Source organism: Pyxicephalus adspersus, chromosome 11, assembly GCF_032062135.1.
Source record: "Pyxicephalus adspersus chromosome 11, UCB_Pads_2.0, whole genome shotgun sequence".
NCBI lineage: Eukaryota > Metazoa > Chordata > Amphibia > Anura > Pyxicephalidae > Pyxicephalus > Pyxicephalus adspersus.
The window spans coordinates 39,382,233-39,405,295 of record NC_092868.1 but is presented as its reverse complement, the minus strand read 5'-3'; the positions used below and the strand labels follow the sequence as shown (position 1 = coordinate 39,405,295).

Sequence of the window (23,063 nt, the reverse complement as noted above, 5' to 3'; positions counted from 1 at the left end):
AGTTGAAAATAACAGCATTGATTTTGCATATTGAGCCAAGCATGGCCCGTAAAATGTTACATCATAAAGGCACATCCTATACATACGAGGGCACAAAGTATCATAAATTGCAATTTCCAGTAGCAGTAAGAATAGACATTTGTATTTATCCTTGTGTTTGTTCTACCTGCTTACACAACACAACAAAGCTCAACTTATGAAATGAAAAATGAATTTATGTACCTAACTGCATTTTCACAAATATACATACCCAAAATTTGTGTTATCAGCCTCCAGCAGTCCATAAAAAGATTCAGATTGGGAGAAGGCAGCACACTGAACCAATATGGTGTGTTGTATGCAGAGAGCATGAATAAGCTCTGTAGTTTGCTGGTTCTCATTTATTGTCTAATTGGCACAACAGTGTGTTTTGGTTCACAGGACTGGCTGCAGATCTGTCTTCAGGTAACACAGTTATTTATTTTATTATTGTACTGTGTGTTTTATTATTTGTTCTAGACTGCCTGGAGTCTACCTTTTATTACATATTTGACAGAAAATATTATTAAGGATATTTTACTGAAAAATAAGAAACCTGCAGATCTGACTTCACTATGACTTTGCTTCATGCTAGTCTTAAAGCCATTTCACGGCATGGTCAGCAATTGTTTTATTTCCAGTAAAGGTGTGATAATATATTTAATTTTTATATTTAAACTGTTTCAATTTCAGTGTGTTTATTATAAAAAGAATAATAAAATCATCCAAACAAGTATTTTAAAAAACATAATTTATTAAACCATTTTCAATTACATTCTATTGTATGAATAAAATACTGTGTATCTGTTTTCTATGTACAGTACATCACATAGTCATGACATATGATCCATATTTCCAATTAAGTGCTCAATTCGGTCAACAAAACAAGATCAACTAGTAAAAAACAATCAGCTTTATAACCTTACATGGTGCTGAGATCTGACCCCTTGTAAAATAGAGGATAAGTGCACTTTTGAAAAACAATAGCTTTTGTAGCAAAATGTTTTTGTTTTAAAGTAGGGAAGAGTGAACCCCCTATAGGGATCATTTTTATTTGCCTGTGCCTTACTGGGGACATGTTATGATCAATTATTTTCCTTGTTTTTACCATGAAACATTTACTCTCTCATACAATCCCTTCTTTTGAAACTTGGACTGAATGCACCTTCTGTATATAAATCATGACATTAAGGTTATTGGCATGGAATCAACCTGGAAAGGGAACTGCACTTTACAAGCAGACCTGTCGTCCAGACTCAGTATAGGCAAGCATTGTGGCCAAAATGTGCTACCTTTTTCCTTGGGGTTTATGACACTAGATGACCAATATATATGTCACTAATTTCTGCATAAAGAATAGGCTGCTCATTGGTCAGCCCACTGAATGGCTTCAACGGAATGAAAAACAGATGCTCTTTCCTACCCAAGATACGAATGTGCAATTACTATGGTCAGAAAATTCCAACATGCTTTGTTCATTTTATAGTTACATGAATAAATAAATAAATGTTTGGTAGATACAGTGCTGATACATATAATTTCACCCTATGTTGGTAATTTTTTTGGGTTCAATTGCTGACATCCCTTAATGAAAATACTAATACCTGGCTGTCTGATCCAGTACTGTCCAGGGAAGTAATCTAGAACAAGTATAGAGATAAGGCGCTCTGACCATCACTTTGACTTTTCTGATCAGTATCCTTGTTACAGGTCATTGGTTCAAATACAGACGGGCAACTACTATTTCCACAAAGTTGTGAGTTATCACCTTCCATATTTATCTCAGTACAGGTCCAAGTAACAAGGTATGAAAAACTTAGTACTTAAAACTGTTATAGGTTCAAGTTTCCAGGCTTGTTCACTGAAATATTTGCCACATGACCAATCAGAAGTTTCATGTGTGAAAACTAGACTACAGCAATCAGTAACTCCAGCTGCCATTTTACTATTGCAGTTCAGAATATGAAAAGAAATAGTCAACTAGGTGCTGTGGATAGTATTTGCTTGATGCCCCTGAATCTTGCATGAGCCCAATTGCACCTAGTTACGTTTCACATGCACTTCAAGTGATGTCACTTCCTGTTAGCCAAAAAGTTTGTTCAGTTCACAAATGGCTACCTGAATGGTGACAGGCGGCTTACCCAGCAATTAGGCAAACTTAAAAGTAATAAAATTGGTTACAGCCATAGAATCATTTCTAGCATTGCCACTAAATATTCCAGCCCCCTTGTTCTAAACCTTCCATCCTTTACGTTGCACTTTTAATGAGTTCAATAGCATTAAATGTTTGTTTACAGCTCCGTTAGGGCTTATACAAGATTGCAGTGGAAGCTGGCATTTTAGAGGCATAAAAATCCAATCCCACACCTTAATGATTTTCATCTATTCAACCGGTTAAACGGTTATTTGTAGCAAATAAAAAACCACCACGTGTTTCCACTGCTGTATGCCAGTTTTATGAGGCACTTAGGACCAAGGAATTTTATTTCCTGTAGCTGAGTATACATTAAGCCAAGCTTTGGCGGAAGAGGCAAGTGATTTTGTTTTGCCGTGCATTAGACACAGGGTTATGGAAGAAATTGAGATGAAGTAGAATTATTGAACAGTTATTACAAAAGGCTGTTGGCGCACAGTATCCTTTGTAATGCCAGCAAAAATTGGTCTTTGGGTTTTGTAAAGCACTTCAAATATACATTTACATTTTTCTGTAAAGTGCGAATAAGTGCCGAGTTGTACCAAGCATCAATGCAATGCAAGATTCGTCTATATCAGGTATGCCAATCTGAGAGGACTAAACATTCAAGGGGCCACATTATGTATAATAAGAACCACACCTACTTCAATCCAAAAAAAGATTATGGCCCTTCTAAACTTTGGCATTGTGGTAAAAATTGCATGTTACAAGAGAACAGAGCTATACAAAATGATGTTTTTAGCTGCACAACCGCTGAGTGGGCTATTCCTCTTAAATCAATAAGAGCCAGAGAGTAGGAGCTAAAAGGCCCCATGCAGCTCATAAAACACAAGTTTGACCTGTCTGGTCTATATGGAAATAATATTTTGAACCAACTGCCATTCACATTTTAAACACTGGTAAAAAAAAAACTTTTCTTTCATATAGTGCACATAAGGCTTTAGGTCTTATCAAGTACATAAGTCACATAATACTGCATTTTCCAACTGTAGGCCTGTGTCAACATGGTCCACGAGCATCCATTGTTCTAAGTACAAGCTTATACCATCATGGCAACATACTGTGCCTGCAAGCTTGCCACACATTCTGCCCATTAAATGGTACCTAATAACATCCATGTTAGAACTGATAGTTTCTGGTTTTGTTCAGAATTTTCATAATGAAATGGATGTCGAAGGCAATGAAACTGATAGGCAAGTCATTGGGTGTCCTGCACATCCAATCCCCACAGTAAGTAGAGTTGCCTTGTCAGCCCTGCTGACTGTAGTTGATCGGAGTCCAGAGTCCTTGCTTATATTCCATGTGTTACAAAGAGGTAATTGGTAGGCAGCTTGGTAGGTGTTGAATCTGTTGTGCATTTTAAGTTCCCCGTCTTCAGGATGCACTGCACCGGCCAAAGAAGGATGCAGAATAAAATGACCACCATGAAAGTGATGAGTAAGAGTCTTTTCCAATCACTACACATACAGCAAATCCGCTGCAGTCTAGATCGTGGCGGTGGTGGTGGGACATCGTCTTTTTTGCTCAACCCAATATCTACACAGACACACATGTCTGATTGGTTGGACTCTGGATCTTGTTTGTAACAAAGCTTGGTACCTTCGATCCAAACTTGTTCTTCTTTACGTTGATGAGGAGGTAGGTTGGATAGAAGTTCTTGGCTGGTCTGTAGGGCCGGGACCCCCTCCTGTGGAATTGGTGTAGGTTGCCGGCAGAAAGGACATACCACCTTATCCTTCTGACTCTCTAGTGGCAGGGAGGCTACAAGTCGTGCCACACACTCCAAACAGAAGGTGTGTGAACACTGAAGGACCTTTGGGGTTTTGAAGATGTTATCATAGCCAGTGAAGCAGATTGAACATTCGGGTCTGTTCTCCAACCCTTCTTCTACATCTGTTTGCGTGTGCCAGACTTGAGTTGCCATATCCATGTTTGGGGACTGTTTGAGACAGAAGAAAGCAAAATGAATGAATTGTAAAAAAAATGTAATAAATGGAATACACTGTTTATTCAAACATTTTATCACATATAATAGACATAGATATTTAAGAAGTACTTACTGGCCCTATAACCAAGACAAAGGGACACATGTCTTTGTAGGAACGTTACCTCTTATGAAGGTGATAAACCATTATTTATACCAACAACAATCAATAAACCACACTGCTTACATCACTCCGGAGATATTAGTGCCTAGATAATGATTAATATGCCAGGTAAATTACAAAGTTATTAGGAGCTATAAATGGATGGCACTTCCTTCTGTCCATGCTTGGAAAGTTGTGTAATGTTATTTCCTACCGACCTCCTGCTTTACACACCTACGTTTACAAAATAGCTAAATTATAATGCAGTGTCATGCTTGCTAAGGGTAAATCATGTGACAAAATTCCCCCTGACTTCCCCACAACTTATTTCCTTGTATGATTCGCCAGTTGGAATCATTCTTTTGTGTACTTTTGTATCAATAATAGGTGCAATGAATATTTACAGTATATTCCACTAAATTGTGCCAAAGAAAAAAGTTCAATTGTTACATAGTAAGATTGGCAAACGTCAAAGGGTCTATAGATTTAATCAGTCTGTATTTGTAATTTTCTTTCTTTCCTATAGATAATTAAACAAAATCATATATTGATTGAATATGAGTAGCCTAGAGATTTGTGCATCAACCCCCTATTAAAAAAGGGCTTCCCCCTAAATCACAGCTCAGAAGGGGATTCAAGGCACATACAATACTAGGTATGAATGCTGCACATATTAGGACAATCCAGCAAGGGATGGGCGCTATATCTTTTGATTTTAGAGAAAAGAAATGTTATCCATCACAATCCTGTGGATATTTCTTTCTCTAATGATCACATGACTGTCGCACTAATACCAGATTTGCTACACTGCCAGAATGGAGCTGCAGCTATCCAAGTTATTGGGCTTTTTGCCCTGCATGTTGGGATAAATTAGAAGCTGTCCTGATGTTTTGAGCGCTATTATCATGTAATGATTATGTTCCAATATAGCATTTATTATCTTGAAACTGGAAAGTTTTTTTTCCTGTATTGCAAAACCCATTTATTCCATTCTAGCTCAACAATTAATTAAAAGAAGCAAGCTATGGATTTCAACATTGACATTATTCTTGGCAGGGCACAAGGATTCATTCTTCCTCCAGGACACATAGTCTTTCCAATTATTTAGCAGGTACAAGATTCATTTTGCGGCATCATGTCCAAGCACACACATGTATGATGGTTACATGACAGGTCCACATACCTGACCTGTTGGTGTGCTGAAAATGTTACATAAGTGTTATTTAGATTCCTGAACACAGCACGTGAAGCAGTGATGGGGCTGTGTCACTGTTATCATGTGAATGGAGGGAATTCTTGTCTTTGCGCTCAGCATCTCTCAACACAACCTCATCATTAGCAGCTGGGAGCATGAATCCAGACAATGACCTCATCCCCTACTCACAAAAGGACATTGATGCCCTGGAGAGAAATAAAAGATGCAATTGTTTTAGCATCTTAATGATAAACTGGGGCATATGGATCACATGAAATGATACACAAAACCCAACCCCCATGTGCTACTTCATTCACTGTACCAGACTGCGTAAAAAACTAAATACCTCCATATCCATCATCAGACCCACATTGACCATTGTAGTGTATATAAACTCTTCTCCCATTTGCTTTAGGTCTAAGTGTATCAGTGTTTTGGTATATCTGTTTGATGAGTGCAAAAACTACTATTGAGAGTTAAAACCTTCCTATGTTCTTTGTCTTTGCTACAATCATTTGACATTGTTCTTAGCATTTTGTGGACTACAAACACCCACCCACCCTGACTGTTTTTATTATTACAAATCACTTTAACTTTTGTGAATAAAGCTTCTTGCTGGTTGAATGAAAGGCACATTGCCACCAGTAGGGGGCACTTTGGTAAAACTTCAGACTCAATTATCAGCCAGAATGCAGGTGATGTCATTCTTTCTATAAACAATTACTGAAGATAAAATCACAGCCCAAAAATTAGAACTATGTTCATGTAACATGACTTAATATAAGTTGAATGTATGAAGCGATTTATCTGCATTCCATTATTTTTTAAACGCTTTAATCCGGTGTTGGATTTATAACACAACATGCAAGCGGTTGTGTTAAATATACTTGCATTGCTACACTGTACTGCTACATATATATATAAATATATATATATACCGTGTGATCATCTGCAGCAAAATATTTGAAGTACATTAATAACTTTGTTATATTTATATCAGCATGCTTTGTCCGATTGAGCTGTTTTTTCTTTCACACTCCAACTTTGCAAAAACATACAAAACACATGTGTACTGAGCGTTCACCTCTTTAGTATATAAAACCCAGCACAAAACGGGGCAAACTTAGCTTGAAAAATAGGATTGCCAGGTTTTTATCTTCCTCGGCCCCTGCATATATTTAGCCTAAAGTGAAGGCCTCTTGCAGTTCACCGCAGCTCTGTACCACATCCTCAGCCATGCTCCTAACTGCTCCTATTCAGCTGTATGGGAGCAGTTGGGAACAACTTTGTGCAAGCGTTCGCAAGTGGTTGTGGCGGAGTTGCAGCCAGGGGTGTAGTGGGGCGTGCATGGGTGGGAATGCCGTGCCCTCAGTTTGTTTTTGGCAATGGGCACGCCTCCCCACTCTTATTTTGCAAAGAATTCTTTGGTGGTCCGTGGCTCTGGCTGATCCGCCCCCTCCCGTGGGGTCAGGAGAATGACCCTGCGGCACAGTTCCTGCAAGTGACACTGACTCTGACAAATTGCTTCTGGCCATACAGTTGCTTTTCCTCCTCTATCTGATAGGAAAATACCACCATAACCACACTCAATTACATGACAAAGTGTCGAATAACTCCAAAAACATCCATGCCGTTTGCAACCACAAGTTTGAAAGGGAACTAAGCCTTATGGGACAAAGAGCATCATATCAATATCATGTATTTATACATTGGCTTAACTAATTAATGGCTGTCATGTATAGATGACAGGTACACTTTAAACGCTGATTGTTATGTAAGGCTGTTGTGTCACAGATACTAGTTTAAACAGAACTTAATGTAGTTGTTCTAATGAAAACACCTTTCAGAAGTGATTCTATGAAGCTAGATACATGCTGCTTATTCCACACTGAGAATTCTGGAGTCAGCTAGTGTGAAGTCTCATTCCTCAGTCTAAGCACAGATCAGAACTGATAATGGCAATTGTGTTTGTTAAATATATATTTGTAAGATATTTAGCTGTTACTGACATTTTGTTAGAAACAGCCAGTGCAATCTAAAATTTTCTATCACCAAACTTTACCATTCACCCACCAAATCGGATGAATGATCATAAAAGAAACTTTGTATGATTTTGTTGTCTGGATACTCAGATACAACCCACTGTGGGACTTTGCAAATCCACGTGGGGGTATTTACAACATAAATAAATAATACATATGTAATTGTGTGTTCATAGAAACATTCTATAGATCAGAGCAGCCACAGACTATAGCATGGCTATGACATTGAGCAATATTTGAATATTTCTAGAAGGAAGCAATGGGTACTTTCAAAGTTCATGTATTATTCAATATATGTAACAAACATTGTTAGCAGCTTTTCTTCAATGTACAATTACATTTGGCACAAAGGTGGAGTTACACTTCAAACCTTTCCTTACTGACATCATTTTTTTTAATTGTGTTCCTCCTGGAGATATTCTTCCCCCTTCTCATCCTGGTTACCAGGAAATCTACAAATATAATCTTGTAAGTGGTTTTAACCCTTTGGTATGCTATCCATAATAAAAAGAAAACTCTCAGGTATATACTAGCAATCATGTTCCAAGTTAAACATCAGTTACATTTAATATCTTACAGAGAAATACGTTAAGCTATTCTACAAATAGTACCTAGAAAACTAGTTTGTACATACAAAGGAATATAAAATGAAGGTCAGAATGTTGGAAGTCTTGTGTATGCTGTCCCCTAATCTTATACAATTACTACAGGTACTTGTCGTGCTGCATATCACAGAGCCTACGTGACCATTTAGCTGCCGGGTCACAGTTTCGTACTGAATTTACTATTTAGCCCCACCCAGCCAGTATCACCCAGCCAGCTAGTACGAGCTAGTCTAACATTCACACCAGTTGAGTCACACGTCACAAGAATTTGAAGAGAAAGCGAGGGATTCTATTGGGTAATGGGTTATCATTTTTAAGTTTCTGGAAAATGACAAGGTCTGGTTTTCGAGGTATTAGACATGCACAAATATGCAAATAATTTATGAATGATTGGTAAAAATATTACACGGGAGGGTTCACCAAGTATAATATATATATATATATATATATATATATATATATATATTTATAAATATGTACATCAGCCAAAACATTAAAACCACATGCTGTCTAATAGGTCCTCCTTGTGCCACCAAAACTGCCCTGAACATTTAAAGCATAGACCCCCCCAAAAACAGTTCTGATGCCCATGAGCCTATTGTAGAAGCTTTGGGTGGAGGGCAATGGCATTGACATGGGCACTTTGATTGATCTGCAGCTATGCAGTCCCATAAAAATCAAAATGTTATGCACTGTGTTTTCTAGAACCTTTCTTTCATGACCAACATTTGTGATACAATAGCTTTCTGGTGAGATTGCTCCAGATGGATTATCCTTTTTCCCATTATTAAACCTTGGCACTCATGACCATGTTGTCAGTTCAATGGCTGTCTTTTCATTCGACTTTTGCAGGTACAAACCACTACATACACATGGTAGGGGTACAAAACGCTACCAGGAACACCTTGCATGCCATTTTGGAAATGCTGTGAGCCAGTGGCAATGCTCGTAGCCATCACAATGTAGTCCTATGTAAAAGTCCATTAGATCAATGCCAATATATCCACCATTGCCAGGTGTTATTGTAACAGGACAATCAATGTTAATCTTCACCTGTCAGTAGTTTTAATATTTTGGATGATCAGTGTGCCCGTTATGGATGAGAATTTATCGCTATCATTACTTTGCTTACTTGCCAGTACTCACATTAGATACCGGCTAAAAAAGTAATATTATATCTTAAAGGGACGCAGAAGAGGCTTTCCTGTGAAGAGGCTTTTTTTTTTTTTTTGTTACCTTTTAGAAAAATACCTTTTTTAAAAAAGCCAAGACATTCTCTTTTTACACACCAAAAGAATTGTAGTTAAAATTTGAATACACCTTCTTGCTAGTCATAATTCTTAAGGTTAGCACATGTAAGTAGGGGTATGAATATGTCAATTGTTATTTAGGATTGCACATTCAACCCCAGAACTTTGAAAGCTCCCAAATCACCTTAACTGACATTCTTCATTATGTATATAATTCAAAGACATATCTGGGTTTATCCCAGGCTCATTCAATATTAGCTGCCAGGTATCTTTAGTTTAAACAAGACTCCAATCTGGTACACAGCGGTGTACCGGCAACACTATCAGTATGATTATACTCAGGATATTAACTACACTTGGCAGCAATACAATAGCTCCAGCTAATGCACACCCCTACTGTATGTTGCCTATATATTTATTTTTGTGCACGCTATTCATTCATTTAGGCCATTGATATAGGCTTAGTTGGAATGATAGGGATTGGATTTGATATTGAGAAACACCTAGTTTGATGCACAGTTAAAAGCTTCATCTATAAACAGGCGTCTATCTAACTGTTTCAGACATTCCTAGAGAGCGGAGCAAGTCTTATTTTTACAGGGAAGGATCTCTGTATTTAGACTGCCACACCTTAGATAAAACTCCGCACACACCCCAAAAATAAAACACTCTGTACTGAGCAAAACAGGAGCTGTGGTGGAACAGTTCTGTAAATGCCAGATAATAATAGCTGCCTAATGTCATATAATACCTGCTATTAAAATAGATCCAACCCAAATCTCTAAATCTTATATAAGCTTATATAGGTTTTATATATAAAATCTTATCTATGTTTTAATATGATTTGTCATTTTAAATGGTTTAGTATATATGGAATCTGCAGCTGGCTATCCTGCTTGCTTAGACACCTATGGTATTGGGTGACCCTTTAGGTGGCCATGATGAAATACATTGCTTAGGACTGATCCATTGGTGTTGCCATCAATAATCCAGAGCAGAGCATTGATGTGCAGCTGAGTTAGGGACAAATTCAGGCGATTGAAAACCGAGATGTTAACCGTTCCCAGCCACACCTCATTAGCTACCATGTTGTCAACTGCAACAGTTGACAACTGCTTTGTCCTTTGATTGAGGTTGAAATTCAGGTCTTTCTCCAAAGTAAGTAAGGTAACCATACGTCCAGAAACAACTTAATGCTTCAGGAGCTGCAGCACAATCCATAGCAACCACAGCTTAATGCAAACACATGCACAAAATAGTAACCAACCTCTCCTATTCAGCTGAATGGGAGCAGTTAAATGCTCAACTGAGCCTTCAGTAGCACCCTGTGACCAACCATTAATCTAAAATAGCCCTTAAAACATGGAGGCAGAATGTGGCTGAAAATGACTGGAAGAAAGCAGTACTGAGCTGTAAGAAAAGGCAAAAACAGTATTTAAAAAAAAAAAACTATTTTTTTTTTAATTTATTGCACTATATTTTATGCAGAAAAGTCTTACCTCTTACCACCCACCTCCCCAAACACACACAAGTTCTGCATTGCTTGTCATTCTACTGCTTCCTATTATGTCCTATGCTACCATTCCTATGTCTGGTATCATCAGGAGCCAAATGATACTGCATGTTCAGTGCATGATCTGGTGCCTGGAAAGTGTTTGCACATTGCTATGATGTTAGTATCATGCAGCGTGTTTTTGGATACACGTCGGGCATGTGATGGGACATGCCAATTGTCCTTGCCTATGCAAGGAATAAAGAACAGAAAATTACAAATCTAATAAAAGTCTAATTAAAATAACTTTTAAAAAAAAAATATGTTTTTTTTTTAATTAGGGAGGGGGGGTCTTTTTAATAAGATAATATTAAATTTCAGGTTAAAGGGAAACTGCAATAACTAAATGTTATCCACTGTTATGAATTCAATTGACATTTATGTGTTGCAGGCCCTGCACCATTGAGGGGCTTCTCATCTCAGCATGCCATGCCTGTTGAAGCTATTGTATCCAGATTTGTTAGGTTAATGAACATGATCTGCTTCCGGATCACAAAGCATGCTGAAAATTGTAGTTGCCAACATCATCAGGGCAAATAGATGCTTATTGGTAAAATATTTTATCAGCTGAACTCCTAGATCCTCTGTGGCTTGCAGGCTGTATTTCTATGCGGAAGACTTTTCTGAAACTTGTTCTCTATCAAGCTGAGGACTACAAGTTGCCCACTTGTGGTCCAGTACTTTAGAGACTTTTGGTGATGTGGCTTTATTTTAGGTCCAGTAGTAATCAGGGTTCACATTTCAGAATGAAGGTTCCAATTCATGACTTATATCAACATCTAGATAGGATATGGGTTACGGAATGATGCTTTATATTCTGTGGCAATGCATAGAACTTTTTCTAAGGTGACCTAATGTGAGGGTAGAATGTTGTATATATTATTATTAATAAACAGGTTTATATAGCGCCAACATATTTTGCAGCGCTGTACATTAAATAGAGATATACATGTTAAATTAGCTTTTTATAATGTAAAGTCACTGTTCACAAATCAGATCAGAAGTAAAAATATACCCTTGTGTTCTAGCCCTTAGAAAGATTTCTCCAAACAACATTGAGTTTAAACCCACCCCTCTACTAGCACTGTATTTACAATAAATGGTATGATATATCCATCTTTTATTATCAAAAATCAGCCATTTGCTCTTGCACTAGTTCATTACAACCAGAACTAGAAGCCATCTCTCATTGCAGTGAACACACCAAACTTTTTAAACATAATATTCATCACCGTCCTTCATTTTACTGTTAAATAAAAGTGAACAAACAAACCAGTAGATCTAGCTATAAAGGCCCCTGGTTGATTTCTTACATTTTTAAAATAAAAAAAATGATGAAATGAAATGAACAGAATATTGGAACCCAAATGCTGCCCACTTCTTTAAACTAAAACTTCTTTAAACTTCAAAATACTTCTTTAAACTAAAACTTATTTTGCAACAAAAAAAGATTTGCTTTGTACATTATGTTCACCTATATTATAACTTAGAATTATTCACTCACCAGAAATGTTCCTGAGTTGTGAAGAAATAACTCCGGGATGCTCCGACCACAGCACAGTTCAGGATACTACAATGTTATTGTTCTCCTAACACTCCCTCTCGGTCATTGGATCAGTCAGTGCAGTGCAGGTTGTGTTATACAAACTGGTTACTCCTCCACTGTCAGGTGCTTATAAAGCTTTACTGTAAAAGGTGAGTCAGCGTAGGTGATCCTCCCCTAGCAGAGCAATCTGAATCTCAGGTGTTTGCAAGAAACAATATTTGCTTTGTGAAATTTTCTCCCATGAAGTTCTTCAGGTATATTCTAAGATACTGACCTGTGCCATTTAAAGCTTAGCAATAATTAGGTTCAATGTTGGGAGGATAAGCTGCCATCCATATAAAGTTTACTAATTTGGAGGAATTCCTAAGTAATAGCCTGAGTACACATGAGCAGGTTTTTTACTTCTGATCCATTGGACCTTAAATGGAATCAAAGTCTAATCCTGACCATTTACAATCTTATCCTCAATCCGTCATGAGCAGATCAAATATATTGGTCAGTATTAGTAGACACTGTATATACAAATGATTGATACCATCATTCTGACAATCTGATCACTTTTCCATCTGAGAAAAAGGATGTAAAGGTCAGACGTGTGCAATGTCCAGAGACTTTTGAGCAATTGGTAACCAATTCTAAATACAATGGGATCGGTCGATTAAGTGTAAGATTGACAGCAAATCCAACTGTATGTAACAGTCTATGGAAGTCTGGGAACACTAAAATCATCCCCTGATAATTTATCAGAAAGGAGGTGCATGGCTTCATTCTCAGTGATTAGTTTCCAGACCCCTTTTCTCTGGGTAATTATTACATTGTCTGGCTAATTAGGCAACTTACACTCATACCTGGACATGCTGAAAAAGGAAATAATTTTCTTTTTCTATTGTTTATAATGAATTGTATAGAATGATATTAGAGTAACACCTGAACAATATTTGTCTGCAGATTTGCATATGGCTTATAATTCCTTGGAACATATTGAACACAGCAGGTGAGTCTCAGAGATAAGAAACCATCAGGGGGGTTTGAAGACTACCAGTACTTTTAGGTACCCCTTAAATGACTCCTTCTCCTCCGTGTGTTATAATTATCTGTTGTCCCCAAACATAGATCTTCCATTTGTGGCCTTTTGGGTTCTGCGCAAGAAATGGAGATTTTGGGGGTTTCTCAGAAAGTGGGGGACATTTTTAGGGTACTAAATATACAATTACGGTATCTTTCAACTCTCCAGCAGCAAAAACTGAATTATCAGGTTTGGGTGATCTGAGCTTTATAAGTTCTATTCCAGGTTCATGCTTCCCCACTTTCCTGGTAAGCTCCCTTGTGTGCATTTTTTGGTCCTTTTTCAGAAGTCTTTTGTCTATTCCCATGACACGCAGGGTTCTGTTGTCCAAACAGTTAATGATTCCAAGAGTGGTATTAACATGGTGCCCTCAATGTATGTGAATTCAATATGCCATGGTGATGCCCTCTAGGAGGCTAGCCTATGATTTTCTACACTTGCAGGCTGTCCTTAGTTTTTCAGGCATAATGACCATGGGAGTAGGGCATAATTCCTCTAACATTGCCATGTTCTAGAGCCAGTTTTCTCTAAATGATTGTATATCGGAGTTTTATCACCTAACCTCCCTGGCGGTATTCCCGAGTGTGGCATGGTGTTCATTTTCAGTGCCAAAAGCTGTTACCTGAAGCCACACACGGGGTGTAATTTTAAATAGGCTTGGAAAGCTTACCTCGTCCCCACATGCCTGCGGTGTACTCCAGCAATGCATCTGTGTCGCCTGGCGATGCCTACCCGGCATCTGCGTCCTCGGAATGTGAAAGTTGGGGACGCAAGGCCGGGGGACACAGTGTGCGGCTGGGGGGTGGGAGCATGTGGATGGGGGCATAACAAGGTGGGAAATTTAAAATATTAAGTAAGTACTGCTTTGAAATTTAAAAATACTTATATAATCGGACCGCCAAAGAGGTTATTGAGGCTTAGACAATGAGATAGCTAAATACATTCCATTTCTTGGCCATCAGTGGTTTAAAGTGTAAACAATGATGTTGTCTGTCTGCTGGATCTCATGGTATAGCCATGGGCCACTAAACTCACTTATATATATCCTCTTGACCCTGAATGTTTTTACTCACTTAACTCACTTTTTCCATTATTCTGCAGGGGTTGAATGATTTGTTCACTTGCTTTTTTAGTGCTTCTAAACAGAAAATAGCCCTTAGCTTTTTCCTACACACACCCAAAAATGATCTCCTTTGCCAGTTCTAGGCTTTCTTCTTCCCCATTCCATTCGAGGAATTCATTGTTGACAGATTTCTACCTTTGTCTATTGATAAGAACTTTGCAGTAGGTGTATGCATTATTTACAGTACATCAACCTTCCCCCCATATACGTAGTATTTAAAGTTGCCTTTCTAGTTGAAGAATTGAGTGAACAACAACTTTAGTAAGCTATCATTAAATATTTTCTGTAGTAATTTGCTTTCAAATAAAGAGAACAGCCTAAATAGTCCATCACTATTCTTTTACAGAAAGTAGACAATCACAGTACTGTCCTAGCCCTGCAGGATAAAAGTAAACAATTCAGATTTCTATCAAAAGAAATTTCACAATTACGTTTAACATGAATTCCACCAATGGATGTCCTTAGTTGCTTGAATGAATAATATAACAAGAACACATATACAGGTAGTCCCCGGGTTACATACGGGATAAGGACTGTAGGTTTGTTCTTAGGTTGAATTTGTATGAAAGTCAGAACAGGTACATTATTTTAATAAATGCAATTAGGACAGATGTTTTTCTCAACATATTATTAGGCAGTGTGGTGTCAGTTACTGTATAAAATCCTCACTGTGAGCTAATCACAAACAAAGCAAAAAATAAATCCACCCCTTTCTGTAGCCCTGTGTACTTCCGTTGTGTTGTATGGTGAGTCTGGGGATTTTGGAGTAATGACATATTAACGGAAGGCTTTGCCAAAAAAGTTATACATTAGCAGTACTCTGCGTCTCACTTTGTTTTAGACTGTAATGTATTTTATAAGTCACACATAAAACTGTTCATGGTCCTAGCAAGCTAACAGTAAACCTACCCTACCACAGACATACAGTTACCATAAACAATGTCCATCTTCACTAGATGTGATTCAGTCTAAGCATCACTGATTTATTATTTTTGTGTTATACTACATATATTAATTTTCGGATCTGAGCAGAATCACACAGTTTATATATCCCGTCGAATATAACTAATAAAAACTTTGATTTATGGCAGACTGATCAAAACATAATTGGTCTGATGGACTGGAGAAGATCAACTATGACCCTTTACAGAAACAAAGGGACAGGTTCTTTTTTAATTTTAAATTTTCTTGTGGACATGATTGCCAGATTTGTAGGTATTTGGTAATACCTGACTATATTTAATCAGTCACCAGTGGACATCCCTGGGTGATCAGGTATGAAAGAGTTGGATGTTCAGCCTGACAGATCTCTACTGTCTCTCCAAGGTAAAAATACCTGGTTTAAGAAGCCTTTGTGGCTATTTATGGGGGCTACCTGTTAGTCCCTCTTACCATAACATGTTTGGTTATATGTTTTGCTGCTCCTCAAATTTTTGGTCTACACCAACCTGCTGACCATGAACAGGGTTACGTGTGACTTATAAAATACAAAGTGAAAAGCAAAGTACTACTGAGGACCATCTGAAAATCTTATTTACTGACCTGGAGCAATCATGTAGTCAGTATAGTCAGAACTGGTATACATATCAATCCCAGCTCAGTTATCCAGTAGGGAATCAGCACCACAACCAGACAATCTGTATTTTCAGAAAAAAGACAACAATGACAAGCCTCCAAAGTAGTTTAACTTTCTGTTTAGTTTTTTTGCAATGTTTCTTCCAGACAAGATTTGATTGATTTCTGTATATGAGTAATTCCTTCTTCTATGAGTTACCTAATGGAAAGTTAATGATTTGTTTGGCTTTGAGTGTTAAGACAAAATTGATTGAATAAGGAAACTTTAGATATTAGTGTGGTTTCCTCATGGTGTGAGTCATTTGCAGTCAGTACTAAATATCTGGCGCATTCAAGTTCCTAAAATGACTATGTTTTTATAAAACATATTGCCAAAGAACTATTTTTCCCCCTGGCTCCCAGCTACACATTTGTGGGAATGGGGACGGGTGCTGGAGTTACATTATTAGTGGTCACCCAGTTACTAAAGAGGAGTAGCAGAGGGAGTAGTGGAGAAGATATTGGGGATGGTGACCAGATTGTCAACCTGCTAGATGAGGGATCAATAGAAAATAAATGTGCTGTAATTTGCAGGTATATTGAGAACACCTAAAATATGGTGTACAAAAAGTGAAATATAGTACAAATTGAAGAAAGTGAAGATATGAGATGTTAGATGACAGTCCAAGACAATGTATGTCTACAGGGCTTCTGTAGAGCTCAACAGCTCAGAATCATTTGGGGAAATATCGGTTGGACAGGGTAGAAATCATTGTCCAATCCCTATTAGTTTCCAATATTATAGTGCCTGCAAGGCACCTTCCCCTAAGACTTCCATACTTCCCTATAGACTGAAAATGACCTTTCATCCAATACCAAAAGGAAACCTAATTATAGAGACCAGTATAGAATTATTTTGTATGATTATAAATGAAACAGACTGATTTCGGTCAGTTGCTATCATCCTTGCCTTATCATAAATGTAAAATATTAATACCATTGCTAGCAGTGTAATCATGTAGCTTATGTAACCTTATTGAATGTAATGAATTTCAAAGATATACTCATGAAAATCTGCAGGTGACCTAATAATCAGTAATTTGCATAAAAAATAATTAAGACACATAAGTAAAGTAGCTGTACTTAACAGCAATGCATAGCTTAGAATGCAGGTTTGTGATATTCACATAGATAATCTTTTAATACCAGTTGTTCAGATGTTATCAGAGGCATGCCACGTATGGCAGCTGAACAGATGCCTTGTAAATGTGTGTAAGGCACGTTATCCATCATTGAGAGTATAGTTTAGATATGACACATTAGTAGTGATTAACAACTAATTTCTCCAGGCATTTCCTAGGACATGTTATTCTTTTTGTACTTACATATCACTTGGCTAAGCTTTACCAGAGCCTGTTCCAACAGTCATAGAGATTGCTTATGGTGGTTTAGCTGACAGTGTGGACATGGCATACATAATGATCCTACCTAAAATTAGGAGTTTAGTGATGACCATTATGTGGGTACCACAATTTGTTATCCTCTACTTACTTTTTCTTGGGGGAGCAATCAAACCAGCAGGTGAAATTTTTGACTAACGAATATTAGGATATGGTTGGTATTCATGTCATATCCACCTGCATAGTTATGCCCTGCTAAATTATGGGTTCAGTTAAGGATTCCATTTTTTCCATAGCTAATTTTAGCCCTTTAACAGGTTAATGGTACAATTTAAATGCAAATATGTTGTCAAACAGTGTCGGAGCCCATGCATACCGGCCAGGAGAGAACCCCAAGCCGATGCTAATATACCATTAAGATTCTTCACTAAATATACACAGACAGTAACAAAAGCTGAGCATTACATGGCTGCTTGTCCAGACCTGAAAAGGCAGCACATGAAAGATCAAAGCCTTTTCCGTTCCCAATTAAATCACACCATGGAACAATTCATGGCTCCCCACAGTGGCTCAATGGCTCCAGTTTTATCATTTAGTTGGTACCTGACTTAAGAATGTCATGCAAGACTGTATATGTACAGGTAACAGCAGAACATAGTAACGACCAAGGGACCCTGCTGTGTACAGCACAAGAGAGGGAGTTGGAGTAGTAAAACTTTGTGAATTGATACTCAAAATTGAGAATGAAAAAAAAAATCATGAATCCAAGCTTCCTTTTTTTTTTACTTGTAAAGAAAAAAACATTCATACTTCCATTGCTGATCTCCTCCTGAAAATGCTAGATTCCTGCCTGGATTCAGTACTTTTAGATCACACAGCTAGAACAAGAATGATATAAATGAGTGTGAGAAAAGTGTCCCAAATCCTTATCTCTTTACTTGTTCTGGATGAGCGACTTAGAATGTATTAAACCCAAAGCATCGCAATGACAGCTAGGAAAATAACATTCTAAAAAGAGGAGGTCAGCAATGGCAGCTCAAATAATTTTTGCCCAACAGATATACTTTAAGACTTCTTTCATTACAGTCTGCTTTATTGCTATACACTGAGTTTTATCCTTTTTGCAGGATACATATACACATCCAAAAAATGTCAAACTTTAATATTCAAGTCCATATCCCTCAAAAATAAGAAAATGACTGTTCCCTGGATGTCACCATTTTCATCTTCAGCCTTTCATTTCCCAGTGCACATAAGCAGCCCAGCCATTCTTCAGCATCAGCTTTGCAGCAATTCCTTGGTGATTTTAGAGTAATGAGCTCAGTAAAGGTTGATACTTTTTACTGTCAATTGATATTGTGAAGAGTATTCATCAAAAGCTTGAAAGTGCTAAATTGCTGCAAAAAAGTGGTTACGTTGGTCAAGGAAATCCAGTTGTATTTGTTAGTGATGGATTGTGTTTTCAGCTCTGGTTTTTCAGCACTATTTAGAGCTTATTCTCTTCAATGCTATTAAAGAAAAATCTTTCCTCAGTGGTCCCCTGTGTACCTTTGGCAAAAAGACTCGAATTTAAAAGGCATTATAAAATTAAATCTTTTTTGTAACTTCATTTATAGCAAAACTGCAAAGGTTTTAAAGTGAACCTAACACCAGATGTATTTTATGTTAAACATATATCCATGCCTAATAATGTGAAAGTGTAACAATTGCAGTTATTAATTATTTCTTAAAGAGCTTCCCCTGGCAATGCCCCTGTCTGCTTTTCCTTCCAACAAGATGGAGCCATATTTTGGGTACAGACTTGGAGATGACATTGTCAGGTAACTTCAGATGCATGAGCAGTCCTTGGCTACATTCTCATATGTCTGATTCAGATTTGCCTCCGTTGCAGCTTTTCATGCACTGACTTGCTACAAAGTTGCAATATATAAATAGAAATATCACAGCTTAAAAAGGAAAATAAAGTGGAATCAAATCTGCAATAGCATACAATTCTGACTCCTTGTTTCCAATATAAGTATCCTACATGCCTTTGCCCCAAAGTGATGTCATCTGTGTTGAAAGTCCCTACATTTTTCTCAGTACAGTAGTACTGGTAGCAGCCATTAGGCATGGCTAGGTCATATTCTGTCTAGAGGAAGAATTATAAATGTCAGACAAAAAAACAGCTTTCGTATGGCTAAGATAGGGCCGAGTTCCCGCAGTCAGTACCCTTCCCCTCCTCCGCCCCTTCAACCCCAATATAACACAACACACCACCCTGGTTAAATGGCCCTAAGACCGTTTATTAACAAAATAACCTATTAAAAACATTTAAACTCTTTTATAGATAACTATATATAACCATAAATAACATAATTAAATAAATAATTTACCTTAAATAACCAATAACAATACAATAATTAACCATAAACAGCAATAACAAATCCCTTTATTAAACATCTTTACTTAAAACCTTGATCAATTTAAACACTCCCCCAGGTCCTCCTCGAAGGCCCCACTACTTTACCCCCCATACTTTTGGGTCTGCACTGCCATGATATATATGCTCCCAGCCACAACCACCAGCTCGGAAACGATACCAGCAGCACTCGCAGACCTTCCAACCAGAACCATTCAACAACTACTAACACCGACCCTACAGAGAGTCCCATAGATGAGACTCTCACCCCCATTGTAAACTAAAACATATTCCCTCCAGGACCTCACCGCCAGCCTACTGCCCACCACCACGCCCCCCAACCCCTTAGATGGGGGGGTGGGTGGAAAACTTTCTTCACTTTCTCCGTCCCGCTGCAAAAAGATCCTTCTCTTCCATCTCTTGCGCCTTTTCACTCTCTTCTCCCTCCCCTCAATACATCACCCAGCACACTACTAACAACCTCCCCTCAAATCCTTTCCGCACTTAACCCTTTCACTGACTGCTCCCAATCCCCTCCCAGTCATGCAGGCCCTCCATTATCCCTCACTACATTCCCCCACTCCAGGCCTCTGTTTATCTGTACTAATTTAAAAACAAGATTCTGCTCCTAGAAGTAATAATGGTGTGGCTACTAGTAGGAGATTCAGGGCTTTGCATTATATTCTTTGTAAATGTTGGGTGGGTTCCCTCCTCTTTCCTAAATCACTTAATGTATGTGGGTGAAAAATGTACCTATAAATTCTAAAGTTAGAATTATACTTACCTTACCCTGCTCTTCACCTGCAGCACCTAAGCAATGATAAAATCACTGTCCTGTAAAACACAAAATAGTCAGAATACACTCTTGCAATGGACTGGAGTATCTTTTTGCAAGATATCACCTCCTGTGCATTCCAATAGAGTCAACCTGGAAGCCATAGCCAGCAATGTGGACAACAAGGGTAAGGTAAGTATATTGCCAACATTATCCTTTTAAGCAAGCTTCCTTCATAAGCAGACCTTTAAGAATGAAAGGCCAATAGTAAGCATTGTCAGCAAATAATGGCTTCCTCATTTTTCCCAGAGGTTTTCTAATCTGATAATATATAACCCCCATTGAAAGATCACATGATGATTTGTTTGTTCTATTTTGTTACATCTATTAAAAAAGGGAAAACTGCTTTAAATGATAAAATAGGATGAAGCAGGGCCCTCGTGGTCATTATAGGTTTGGACAGCTTTTTAAGGGATGCTGGGAATTTCTATTTAAGGAATAATAGTATTTAGTATGCTATAAACAAAAGTATCTGTGTGGCTTCACATGTGCTACAGATTGTGCCCGCAGCAATGCCAGGCTTGTGTACATTGCCAACTCCATGTGACCTTGAGAAAAACCCATTTTACTGACCTAATTTCATTGTTTACACCACTGCTACATTGTCTTGTTTTGCAAAAAATCTATTGAAAACAGTTTTTTATTGTTTATCTCTTAGCTCCCATTGGCTGCCTGTACTTTCAATGACATCACTGGTTAGTTCACCTTTACACTTACTACATTACTTCTCTGATAAAATTCTGGTTTCATCCTGCACCAGAGGATGTCTTAGCCACAAGGCCGTAAACCTAATGACAGCCTCTACGTGATATCTCTGTGTGTTGGGCTTATTGAGCCATTCACATTTATAAAGCTCCGTAAAGTCCTCTGGTTCATTCTAATTAGGTCAGATGGAAATATGTTGTCAGACTAAGACGTGCTATCTTTCCTAAGCACAATTTACAGTGTAGTTTGGGACTTTTTCCTTATTGCTTATTTCCTTATTTTCCAATCTCCATAGCTTCTCTGCAAAGCTCTAGATGGAGGGCCCGTCATATGTGATCATTGGTACCTGTATTAATGAAAGTATACAGCAAGGCAGAAATAGATCTGTTCAGCAAGGTGTGGCCTACATTAGGGGATGTAAGGGGAGCACGGCACGGTAAGGGGGATGCAAAGTTAGCATCATGCACATAACTCCACTGAGCCAATTTGTAGGACTTTAAAGGAACTAGGTAAAATATGACTCATTATACAGTATAATAAAAAATTATATAATATAATATATTTTTATTATATAAATTATATAATAAAAAAGATATATTAGCAGTTACAGAAACATTGTTTGTACATTCACTCTCACAGTGTTAGACACGTTTCACAACATAAGCCTGATGAATTGATACACCTGGTCATTGGATTCAGAGGAGCCCAAGAAAAAAATTCTTTATTGCTCCAATTTTGTATCAGTGTACAGTGATGCATGTTTAGTGGAATGAACATTTATTTTTACTCTATAGGCAGTAATGAGCACTTCCTCAAAAGTGCTCGTTGTCACTTTTATAAAGTGGCATTTTAATAACTAGACATCAAAGCTGATACCCAAATCTAATAAATGAATTGGTCCATGTTTGGGGACCTAGGAATTTCACTTGAATGCCCATTTTGGGGGACAAACATTTTATTACATAAAGAAGATATATTACGTATATATAAATCAATGAAAACTATCTATTAAAACACCGTAAGGATAAGCTGAGCCTAACATGGATAATGTCAAGCAATCTATGAATCATGGAAATGTATGGAAGTGGCCAAAAAAATTGTCACTTGTGCAATGTCTCATTGTCTGCTGGACAACTGCTTCCACAATTTCCTATTGATGTTTAGGATTTGAAAGGTGTTTTGAAAGAATTTCTGAAGAAGTACAAGCAATTGGCGTGTTGTTGCTTCCCTTACTCTTCAGCCATCTGCCGGAACACAGCCCAAAATTTTATTACAATAATGCTGAATTTAGTTTTTTTTTACAAGAAAATGAATAATCCATAAACTATCTTGGAATAAAAGAGAACCTTTAAAGGAGATTCTGCAAGGAATGTCTAAGGGATGGGTGGCAGAGAACAGCCTGTATATAGTTCCAAGTAAATGACAATTGAATTGGGGTGGAGTCGGTCATGCTCTTATAAGCAATGTGCGCACATTTTCATGGAAAGGGA

At 37.7% G+C, this 23,063-nt stretch overlaps 1 protein-coding gene across 2 annotated transcripts; it reads right to left on the bottom strand.

The window, feature by feature from the left end:
• Positions 1-752: 752 nt before the first annotated feature.
• Positions 753-12,577, bottom strand: RNF223 (ring finger protein 223). Of its 2 annotated transcripts, none has more exons than XM_072426126.1 (2): positions 12,448-12,577; positions 753-11,794 (listed from the first exon to the last, which is right to left on the bottom strand). In XM_072426126.1, exon 2 carries the CDS (start codon positions 4,140-4,142, stop codon positions 3,504-3,506), a length of 639 nt encoding a protein of 212 aa, XP_072282227.1. In that variant the 5' UTR covers positions 4,143-11,794; positions 12,448-12,577; the 3' UTR covers positions 753-3,503. The 2 variants fall into 2 exon arrangements, with proteins under 2 accessions (XP_072282227.1, XP_072282228.1); XM_072426127.1 differs by having other exon boundaries at positions 753-4,151.
• Between the last annotated feature and the right edge of the window lie 10,486 nt (positions 12,578-23,063).